Source organism: Carcharodon carcharias, chromosome 8, assembly GCF_017639515.1.
Source record: "Carcharodon carcharias isolate sCarCar2 chromosome 8, sCarCar2.pri, whole genome shotgun sequence".
Taxonomy (NCBI): Eukaryota; Metazoa; Chordata; class Chondrichthyes; order Lamniformes; family Lamnidae; genus Carcharodon; species Carcharodon carcharias.
The window spans coordinates 42,728,026-42,740,101 of record NC_054474.1 but is presented as its reverse complement, the minus strand read 5'-3'; the positions used below and the strand labels follow the sequence as shown (position 1 = coordinate 42,740,101).

Here is a 12,076-nt window from a genome sequence, read left to right as displayed (position 1 = left end):
GCTGAAGACTGGCATCTGTGATGCTGGGGGCCTGCAGAGGAGGCCGAGATTGATCATCCACTTGGCACTTCTGGCTGAAGATTGTAGCAAACGCTTCAGCCTTATCTTTTGCACTGCTGTGCTGGGCTGCTCCATCATTGAGGATGGGGATATTTGTGGAGCCCCCTCCTCCAGTGAGTTGTTTAATTTTCCATCACCATTCACAACTAGATGTGGCAGGACTGCAAAGCTTAGATCTGACCTGTTGGTTTTGGGATCGCTTAGTTCTGTCTGTCACTTGCTGCTTATGCTGTTTGGCATGCAAGTAGCCCTGTTTTATAGCTTCATCAGATTGACACCTCATTTTTAGGCATGCCTGGTGCTGCTCCAGGCATGCCCTCCTGCACTCTTCATTGAACCAGGGTTGATCCCTTGGCTTGACGGTAATGGTAGAGTGGGAGATATGCTGGGCCATGAAGTCACAGATTGTGCTCGAGTACAATTCTGCTGCTGTCCCACCGTGCCTCATGGATGCCCAGTCTTGAGTTGCTAGATCTGTTCAAAATCTATCCCATTTAGCACCGTGGTAGTGCCACGCAGCACGATGGAGGGTATCCTCAATGTGAAGGCGGAACTTTGTGTCTACAATGACTGTGCAGTGGTCATTCCTACCGATACTGTCATGGACAGATGCGTCTGCGGCAGGCAGATTGGTGAGGCTGAGGTCATGTTTTTCCCTCTTGTTGGCTCCCTCACCAGCTACCTCAGACCCAGCCTAGTAGCTATGTCATTTAGGACTCGGCCAGCTCGATCAGTAATGGTGCAACCGAGTCACTCTTGGTGATGGACATTGAAGTCTCCCACCCAGAGAACATTCTGCGCTCTTGCCTCCAAGTGATTTTCAACATGGAGGAGCACTAATTCATCAGCTGAGGGAGGGTGGTACATGGTAATCAGGAGGTTTCCTTGCCCACGACTTCATGGTGTCCAGAGGATGTTGAGGACTCCCAGGGCAATTTCTTCCCAACTGTATACCACTGTGCCACTGGTGGGACAGGACATACCCAGGGATGGTGATGGTGGTGTCTGGGACATTATCTGTAAGGTATGATTCCGTGAGGATCACTATGTCAGGCTGTTGCTTGACTAGTCTGTGAGACAGCTCTCCCAATTTTGGCAAGGAGAACTTTGCAGGGTCGAAAGGGCTGCGATTGCCATTGTTGTTTCCGGTGCCTAGGTCAATGCCAGGTGTTCCATCCGGTTTCATTCCTTTTTTGTGTCTTTTAACAACTGAGTGGGTTGCTAGGAGTCAGCCACATTACCAGACAAGGTAAGGATGACAGATTTCCTTCCCTAAAGGGGCATTAGTGAACCAGATGGGTTTTTACAGCAATCGTTTCAAGTTGAATTCAAATTTCACCATCTGCAGGATTCGAACCCGGGTTCCCAGACCATTACCCTGGATTTCAGGATTATTAGTCCAGCTACAATACCACTATGCTATTGTCTCCCTCTGCAACAAGTAACACACCTCCTGACTCCCCAAAGCCTTTCCAACAGCTACAAGGCACAAGTCTGGAGTGTGATTGAATAACCTTCACTTGCATGAATGAGTGTAGCTACAACAACATTCAAGAACTTTGACACCATCCAAGACAAAGCAGCTTACTTGGTCAGCACCCCATCTATCACCTCAAGTATTTACTCCCTCCTCCTCCAGCACATCGTGGTTGCAGTGTGTACCATCAAGAAGCGCTGTAGTAATTTTCCAAGGCTCGTTCAACCGCACCTTCCTACTACCTGGAAGAACAAGGGCAGCAGATATTTGGGAATACCATCACCTGCAAGTTTCCGTCCAATTCATGTACCATCCTGATTTTGAACTATATCACTCCTCCTTCACCTTCATTGGGTCAGAATCCTGGAACTGTTTACCAAACATAAGTGGTATACAGTCGGGAAGAAATTGCCCTGGGAGTCCTCAACATCCTCTGGACCCCATGAAGTCATGGGCAAGGAAACCTCCTGATTACCATGTACCGCCCTCCCTCAGCTGATGAATCAGTGCTCCTCCATGTTGAGCATCACTTGGAGGCAAGACGCAGAACGTTCTCTGGGTGGAGACTTCAATGTCCATCACCAAGAGTGACTCGGTTGCACCATTACTGATCGAGCTGGCCGAGTCCTAAATGACATAGCTACTAGGCTGGGTCTGCGGTAGCTGGTGAGGGAACCAAGAAGAGGGAAAAACATGACCTCAGCCTCACCAATCTGCCTGCCGCAGATGCACTATATCGATTGCAGTGCTTCAAGAAGGCAGTCCACTTTCTCAAGGGCATTTAGGGATGTGCAATAAATGCTGGGCTTGCTAGTGGTGAACATAACCATAAACCAATTAAACAAAAGTCTCTGTTTATTTCTCAATCCTTAAATCTTTTTAGTGTTGCATTTTTCTCTTTGTTACAGAGTGTCACAAATCACCCTGCAACCTGTGACGTTGTTCACAAGTGGTATCTCTCCTTCACCACAAGTTGCTGATTGATTTGCAACAGAAAACCTGCAGCAGGTGCAGTCTTGCTAAATTAATAATGGTCTGCATCATACGGCACCATTTTGTTTCACCAAAACTGGGCCATTAAGTTGCAGAGAAGCAGCAGGCGATTTAGGCAGATAAAACATTGTCATTTTTTTCCCCAACTCACCTTCAGTGATGTGGCTAGTTGACATTGAGCTTACAAACATTTGGAATTTCTAACGCTTGTGTTGTCTGAAACCAGCAAAAATGGAAGGCCTGGTTGGAGGTTTTTCCTATTTCATCCAATTACTTCTCGTCACATTGCTTAAAATGGTGGACATTTAGCAAGATTGCACCTTCTGCAGGTTTTCTATTGCATCTCAGATTGTAGCTGATAGCCCTTCTAAAAAAAATCTTATCTGAAAGGCTTGTGATTTTTTTTTCTCACAGTTAATCTTTGGTGACTTTTCAATTACACAGGAAAGATTATTTGGTTACCAGACTTTTTACCTGGGTGACAGAACTTAAAACTAAGTTCTTGCATATTTTAATTAACATTAAAGAAAATGAAAACTTTACTTAACATCTGACAGATAGTAATGTGTAGATTTGAGTGTAGATTGTTTACGTTTCATTCCATAATGACTTGAAGCAAATTTTGACAAGTGATTTTTTTTGATTGTGTGTAGGTCTTTGTGATCATCATGTCTAGCAGAGGTGGAAAGAAGAAAACGACCAAGATTTCTCGGTCTGCAAAAGCCGGGGTTATTTTCCCTGTAGGAAGAATGTTGCGTTACATAAAGAAAGGGCACCCTAAGTACAGAATTGGTGTTGGTGCTCCAGTGTACATGGCGGCAGTTCTAGAGTATCTGACTGGTGAGTCGAAAAGTCTTTCAGGCTTACAAAAGAACAAGAGCGAAAGCTGATTTTAAGCCAAACATTCCATGGAGATCAAACGTAATGTAAAATAATCTTAGACATTTGGCCAAATTTTAGCATTGGTGGCAGGATTTAAGTACACAATCTGTGCAGAATGATTTCTGGTATACAATGCCCAGAAATTAGGTGCAGCACTAAAAATTTTTTAGCAGTTTTCCTTTTGTGATTGAATTATAAGATTTTGTTGTAGCATTCTCAAAGTCATAAGGCAGGATTTTCCCAGCCCCTGAGTTGGTGGGAGTAGAGGAGGCGGTTGGGCAGGATACAAGGGGAGCCATGTTGGAATAGCTCTCCAACACATTCCCGCCACCTGGGAAGTTTCCCAGGGGTGGGCCGGAATTCAGATCAGCTGCCACCAATCGAAGTAACTAAGGCCCCAATTCATGCCTTTTACTGGCGGTGGAGCAGCCTCATCACTGGATGGGGAAATCTCCATCTTAGTGGTTCTAATAACTTCACTCGCAGTCCAAATGTTGTTGCCAAAGGAATTTCCCCTCTGGTTGGAGGAGCCGTCCTACTTTCCCCATCCCATAAAAAATGGAATTATTATCACCCCTCTGAGAGCCCCTCCTCTCTTGGTGGCTTGTTGGGGGTGCCGAGTCTCTAGAGCTGCTGGCCCTGTGGTTGTGCCAGCAGGCTTGGGAGCCTACCTGCTATTCTCAATTGGATGGTGAGCTCAGAGGCAGATTCAAATAGCTCCTCCCAGTCTCGCTCCTAGCAACTGCAGACTCGGGGCTTCCATTTGATCCCAATGCCAGCATTACGAAGCCTGTGGGCAAATCTTGTCCTTAATGTCAAATCAGCGAAATTCTTGCTTTTCTTTAGTAAATAGTTATCTTTGCTCAGCATTAGAAAATTCATTTAAACTACATTTCCCCATTCACTTCACTGATCTGCTATCTAGAAACAAGGGATCGGTTTTTGTTTGAAGTTGTTTTTAATCTAATTTTAAGCTAGCTACTGCCACACTGGCCACTCACTGTTAAAGGAGGCACCGAGCTACTGCTGTCAATGAATTTGTCTGAGCCAAGAAGTGGAAATCCTTATCCTGCGCTAAAATCTGGTGGATCTTTACAGCCCATCCTCAATGATATTTAGTGTTTAAAACCTAGTTTGTTCTGGACTTGCTTTTAAATTTAAAATTGAGCACTGTTCTTCTGAGAGGCTGAAGGTTCACTTGTTAATTTTGTGTTTCAAAGAACCTGAAGATCAACCCTGCCAGTCCCTAGAAAAGTTACCGTTTGTGTCTTTCCCAACAATGTCACCAAAATTACACTCTGCTTCAATATGAATTAGTACCATGTATTACATGTAAAATAGGACTAAGGGGTAGAACTTAATATTGCCCTATTCTGAAAATTGTAAACTTATTAAGCAGAGTTTTAGATAGCAGTTACTGAGTGGATAATGACAGGGTACAACAGGCCTTTAGTTGGGACTACCTGTGCATTGAAAAAGGAATTCATTTTATTGTATATGATAACCAAGATTGGATATTTTAATTTCAATTTTATTTCCTTTAAGCAAGGCTACAGCTTATTTATTGCATAAATATGGAGACATCTGTAGATTCTAACCTTGTCAACATGTACACATTAATAAGAGGATAATTGAGTCTCATAATGAGCAAGTCAGTTAATTAGTTTTAAATGAGTGAGATGCATGTACGATATGTGAGTCTTCTAGTTGCTGATGCCCACATATACCAACTTATCCTTTATTCTATGTTCAGAGCAAGATTATTCCATTAACCGTAATAACTAAAACTGATTATCTTTCAGCTGAAATTTTGGAATTGGCTGGTAATGCTGCTCGAGATAACAAGAAGGGAAGAGTTACTCCCAGGCACATCCTACTGGCTATTGCAAATGATGAAGAATTGAACCAGGTATGTTGTACCCTATAGACTTGTTGGGGTTTTCTGTTATTTTTCCAACCAGTGTGGAAAACTACTACTAAAATGATTCTGTTTTGGTGCATTAACTGAGGTAGTACAGGGGTGGAGCAAAGGAGGAAAGTGACCCTAACTCTTGCCACTAAATAAATGTAAATAAGATCTACTGAACAGATATGTTCAGTGTTCTGCAGGAGGAGTTAACAAAAACCTGTGTGGTTGAATTTGTATTTACCACAATGGCTTGAAATTGTCATGTGAATTGTTGGTAAAGGCCCTGCAACCTTCTTAAAACCCAGTGCATTAATCACACTTTCAGTTGCTATTCATAGTTGCCACACTTCGGCTTGACATCCTTTGCTTTTATGTACACAAAAAAAAAATCCCTCTTGAAAGCGCCTCAAAATGTTGTTCATATGATCATGGTTATAACATAAATGATATATATACCAAGCAGTTTTTCAACCTGAGAGCCATGACTGATGTGTTTGTGCTATGTATACTTTCTTTGTTAATGCCTTGTCATGTGTAAGAATCTATTCAGACATCCTACTCTAAATTTCAATTATCCTGTGTGGGATGTAGGCAGAGTGGGAAAAAGGGCAACTGTCATGATGTTGACCTTGTCTTGGCAATCCTTGGTATGCTATGTAAGTTTGATAGGTGTCATGCATTGACCGCTCTGGTTTCACTACTGTACAACATTGATCTTTGCTATCCCGACACACAAAACAGAACCGACTATCATTTCTGTGGTATTGAACACACGAACGCTTTGTTTGATCTGATCACTTGAACATTTAATGAAAATCGGTATCAAATTGGTTTATTGTAATAATGGAATCATAATTCTAATGCTAAACCTCTCCCTATAGCTGCTGAAAGGTGTCACTATTGCCAGTGGAGGTGTCTTACCTAACATTCATCCGGAACTATTGTCTAAGAAGCGAGGATCTAAAGGAAAGCTCGAAGCTATCATCACCCCACCACCAGCAAAAAAAGCAAAATCCTCACAATCCACCAAGAAAACTGGAGGAAAGAAAGGCAAAAAGGGAGCAGGAAAAGGAGGAGCTAAGGTACAACTTGTGTTGCGGTAATAGTTTCGTATTAGTAATGATAAATAGTCAGCATTTGTTTTTTTTCTGAAGAACTTTTATAATTTTTTTAGATGAGGAATTTACCAGACACCCAGTATTAACACTGAGCACTTACAGGTCAGATACATCCAGGTATTTGCAGAGTGTCATTTTCACTGCCTCTTCAAACACTTGCTAGTCAAATCTATAAGTAATGTGGTGTATGAATTTCACTGCCTGTGTAATGCTAGGTACGTAGGCCGTACATCCCAAAAACTGGCGGATCGTATCAAACAGCATGTCCCAGCCACTGTTTATAACAGGCAGGGTACCCACCCAACCCGTGCAGTGTCTAACACTAGATGTGATTCCGCGATTGGACAACATTTGCTAAATAATCCTCAACTTGCTAAGAATTACACTGACAGTAAATTTATGATAGTTAGTCACAGTGTGGCGTATTTGCATGTACTGAAAGCTTCATATATTAATACACAGGGCCCTGTTCTTTGCAGATAGAACACGTACACAAATTGCATCTGTTTCAGCTAAACAGGGCATTCCTCAGGGCAGTGCCTTGACCAATCAGGGTCAAGCTGCCTGGCTTAAATTTCAAACAATGCTTAGCAGTGAACTGTTAGTCACCATCACTAGTGCATTCTCCATGGCAATGCCACTTGCCAACCAATCAGCACTCTCTTCACATACCATATAAATTGTTGTTTTACCCTTACATTGGTATTTGTGCGAAGTGCCCTAATGAGTGCAAGATGAAAAGCTTAGACATGTCCCTTTTTCAGCAATACTCACATTCTGTACTAATAAACAATTAAATCTAGAAGTTTTAACTAAAGTCCTAAAGGAGGGGAGGGAGCTAGAAAGCCAGAGGGGCTTAAGGGAGTGAATTCAAGAGTATGGGGCTTAGGCAGCTGAAGACACATCTGCCAGAGGTAAGATGAAGAGAAGGGGGAATACACAAAAGCACAGAGCCAGAGAAGAATTCAGGGGGTGTTATATAGCTAGAGAGTGTTACAGAGACAGTGAGGGGCAAGGCCTTGAACGGATTTAAACATGAAGATAAGAATTTAAAATTGAAGCTTTGGGGCGCCAGGAGCCTATGTAGATAAACAAAAACAAGGGTGAGGTTAATTTTATGTGGATAGGATTCATACAACAGAGATTTAGTGGAGTTGAAATTTACAGAGACTAAAGAATGAGAGGCTGGAGAAAGTATTGGATAATTTGAGCCTGGATGTGCCAAAGGCAGGATGGAAGCAGACATAATTAGAGGTAGAAGTATGTTCTCTTTGTGCTGAAGGAATGTGAGGTTAGAAGCTCAACGCAGGTTCAGATATGACACTGTGGTTGTGACAGTATGGCTCCGTTTGGGATTGGTGGCTGTGGAGGGAGGTGGAATTAATGAAAAGAATTGGAATTTGTGGCAGGGACAGAAGGCAGTGGTTTAGTCTTTCCAGTATTTAACTGGAGGAAGCTGTGGCTCATAGGCCTGGATGTTAAATAGTCTGGCAACACATAAGAAGTGGAGAGATAGTGAGAGATGAAGGAAAGGTAGAACTTGATTAAATCAGCATACATGTGCAACCCAGCCCCCATGTTTTCAGATGATATTGTTGAGGACAGCATGTAGATGAGAAAGAGGATGGGGGTGGGGGCAGGAGAGATCCTTGTGGATCTCCTGAGGTAACAGAAAAAGAAGCTCTTTCTGGAAATGCTCAGGCTATTGTTGAATAGGGAGAAGAAGAATCAAACAAGGGCAGTGACACTTAACTGAACAGCAGAGAGAGTCTTTGGAAGAGGATAGTGCTTTTGATCGTATCAAAGGCCGTGGAGGACACGAGCATAGGTTGTTCTTGCAGAACATGTCAGTTGTGATTTTAGGGCCGTTTAGGTGCTGTGGGCGGACAGGACCGGAAACTCCCATCCAAAGTGAATGTATTCTTGGCTGCTGTCCAAATTCTCCAGTCCCATGTGCATAGATTCCCACCGTGGGCAGAAAATCCTAGCCACTGTGGCTGGGGTGGCCACCTATTTGTAGAATTTCAGACAACAGGTCATTGCAAAATAGGTGGACATGGATTTGTAAATCAACAACATTCTTAAGGACTTATGAGAATAAAGAGAGTTTAGAGATAGGGCAGTATTTTGCAAGAACAGAAGACTTAATTAAGAGTAAGTTTTTTGCTAGGACAGATAATGTTCAACTTATTTACCAATTTTATTTTAATTCTGAGTTGCGCTGTATCCTTGAAACATATTAACAGCTTGTGTTATTTTTATATTATATACAGTTGAAGATTTTGAGGCAATTTTACACTGTCGTGTCATTTTGTATGCTGATTGATGGTGACTTTATTAGCAGTAATTGATGGTGGGTTCTCCCCTTCCAATCACATTGCTTGAAGTGCCCTTAAACAGTGTGATGTGAATTGCAAATTTTGTGTTTTACTTTTCTACACATTTCTAGTTAACAGATTTGGCTATGTGAGGGGCAACTTCAGGCTCTTGCATAGATGGCGTGCCTATTTTCTATACCTGTTGTATACTGTGAGGGAATAGCAGATTACCATGCATATTGGAAAATAATATACAGCTACATATATTGTCATGGAGTTTTGTATCTCCTTCTCCCCCTGCCAATATATTGGAATGAAAAAACAGACCTTTTATAATAGGAGATACGAGATCCCTTCCCCCATTTGTATTTCAGGGGAACAGCAGACCCCCATGTAGAGGCAAGTGGCAGACCCTTTGCACATTAGAGGTGAAAAGTAAACGCCTGCATATATTTAAGTAAGTAGCAGACCGCCGCTTATATTGGAGGAGCATCATATGTTGAAAGGAAATAGAAGATATGCACCCGGTATTTTGGAGATGGGTGACAGATTGAATGAAAATGTGTATTGGAGGAGAAGAACCGGTTCCTGAAAATGTATCTAACCACAGATTGTTAGCGTGGTGATATATTTGTATGTCCCTCTTAAGCAACAAAACAAGTAGGAAACCTGATAGTCACACAGCCAGTACTCTGTGGGTAGGCTGGAATTTTGAGAATGGAATAATTCTCTGGGCATATGTAAAACACTAATTCAAAGTGTAAAATGATATTTTCTCACTACAGAAGAAGCAAACAGAAGTCAGCAAAGCAGCGTCTGCAGATAGCACTACTGAAGGAAATCCTGGGGACACATTTACCATTCTCTCCACCAAAAGCCTCTTCCTTGGACAAAAGGTACTGATACTCAGTAACATGGAATGGCAGCGTTCTTTGTGAACTTTGGCATTCCTGTCTTATTCATATATTTAATAGATGTAGGCATGAAAAAATTTGTTACAAGGCTCAATGCCTAAATACTGCTTTCCCTAATCTGCTGCAATCATGATCTTCATGGCAATATATTGTGAAATCTCCAGTATACGTTAAAACACAGGAGTCACTTAAAAGGAAAGTTAAGAACATTTCTCTCTTTCTAGTTTCATTTCCCACTTTTTGACATACATATGGCATTCCAAATACTGTATGTACAACAGTAATACTCATTGTCAAAGCCCAGTAATCCCGTGATCTGGGAAAAACAGAGTTATCCTGTTAAGCATCACTTGTTGCCCAAAAATGATCATCATGGAGTCTTATAGCTGAAGGAAAAGGGCTGTTGAACTGCAGCTGTTTGCAAATGTCTAAACAGGAGTTGTACTGGTTAGCTCATTTTCACTTCTCTTCCTCTGGCCATACACATTGTGTACAGCATTTCAAAAGGCATAACTTTATGTAAGAAAATAATTTTGAGAGAAAAAAATATCTTCTGAGGAACACTTCCTCTACCCTTGAAATGTTAAAAATTGGTTCCCAGAGTTTTAATTATCTTAAGTAAGGGTGCTTCTATTACTTGACCCTGTAAGAGTGTGTATTTATTACTTAATCCTCTGACAGTGCTGAGAATCAGAGACTGATACAGCACAGAATTAGGCCATTTGGTCCTTTCTGCCTGTGCCTCTTCTGCTAGAGCTATCCCATTAGTCCCAATCCCCTTGCTCTTTCCCCACAGCTTTCTAAGTTGTTTCCCCTGAAATATTTATCTGTTCCCCTTTGAAATTAGCTATTGAATCAACTTCCATCACCCTTTTCTACTACTTAATTGGCAGATTATTGGCAACAGAATTATTTTTAATTGCTATTAAACCACCACAACAATAATTAAACAATCCCATTCCTGTAAACAGAATAACCCATTTTAGATCAGATTTAAGGTGATTTTCCAAACTTCTTCTCCCTAAACATTTATTGATTTTATTTTCACTTTCAAAATGACTTGAGGTAAGAATGCTAACGGACATACAGATAGTAATTACAAAGTTCTGCTGCCCCAAAATAGGAGGAAACCTTTGTTAGTGTGGAGGTGGGTGGGGATGTTGACTGCATCAGTCAGACTGAAGTGTTTAACTCTGAACAAATGAAAGCAATCAGGACAACTGGTTGATTCTTTTATCAGTACAGAGTTAAACGATGTCCAAAAGAATCTTTGTTTTATTACACTTGGGGAAATGAATTGCACTGGTTGCTGTGTGTAGCAACATTGTAAGCTTACTCTTTGTGGATGTCACTTGAGCAAGGAAGATCCAGGCTGATATCCCTAATGCAGTAATGAGGGAGTGCTGCACTGCTGGAGGTGCTGTCTCTCAAATAAGACATTAAATCAAAGCCCTGTCTTCTCTCTTAGGTGGACATCAAATGTCCCATGGCAATATTTGAAGAAGAACAGGCAGTAATCCACGGCAATCTGGCCAATACTTATCCCTCGCTCAACATAACTAAAACACATTAATTGGTCATTATCACATTGCTGTTTTTGAGAGCTTGCTGCGTGTACCCCGTTTCCTACATTACAGCAATGATTTAACTTCAAAAGTACATCATTGGCTGTGAAGTTTGGGACATCCCGAGGTCCTGAGAGGTGCTGCATAAACACACAGCTTTTTATATATATATATATTATATATATATATATATATCGATTATATCACCATATGTAGCAACCAGAGCAATTTTTCCCAAAACTTAAAGCATTGTTCCTATTGATGATGGCTGAGACTATTTTGACACTCCTAAATTGCTCCGTGCTCCACCTTTCCTGGCATGTGTACATGTGTGTAGAATCTTACAGAACAATTCGGCACAGAAAAAGATAATTTGGCTCATTGTGTCCCTGATAGCTCTTTGCCAGATCAATCCAAAACTAGTTCCACTGCTTTGCTTTGTTTCCATTACTCTGCATCTTTCTCAGTATAAAGTACTTATTTAATTTCCCATTGGTAAAACATTCTATGCTCCAACAGCCTGCTGCATAAAGTAATTTATTTTTGTGCTAGTACCCTTACCATGAGTGAGATGGGTTCAAGTCCCATTTGAGAGGCTTGAGCATATAAACTAGTGAGGCAGTGCTACACTGCAATTTGAATGAATACTCACACTGAGGCCCTGTCTGAATAGGTGTAAAAGATGCAAAAGCACTATTTCAAAAAAGGAATAGTGAGGTTTATCTTGGGCATGAGGAGAACTCCCTGATTTTTTTAAATCTTTTACAGCTACTAATCCTTAACCTACACCACTTAAACAGAATATCTATTCGTTTATCTCATTGCTGTTTGTGTGACCTT

At 41.4% G+C, this 12,076-nt stretch overlaps 1 protein-coding gene across 2 annotated transcripts in view; it reads left to right on the top strand.

Moving 5' to 3' along the window:
• The window catches only part of LOC121281143 (core histone macro-H2A.1), a 55,740-nt gene that overhangs the window by 17,342 nt on the left and 26,322 nt on the right, over positions 1-12,076 (top strand). For both annotated transcript variants that reach the window (XM_041193869.1, XM_041193868.1), the window contains exons 2-5: positions 3,184-3,370; positions 5,215-5,321; positions 6,203-6,403; positions 9,543-9,653. In XM_041193869.1, the coding sequence (XP_041049803.1) occupies positions 3,199-3,370; positions 5,215-5,321; positions 6,203-6,403; positions 9,543-9,653 (591 nt within the window). In that variant the 5' untranslated portion in view covers positions 3,184-3,198. The remainder of the gene's footprint in view (positions 1-3,183; positions 3,371-5,214; positions 5,322-6,202; positions 6,404-9,542; positions 9,654-12,076) is intronic.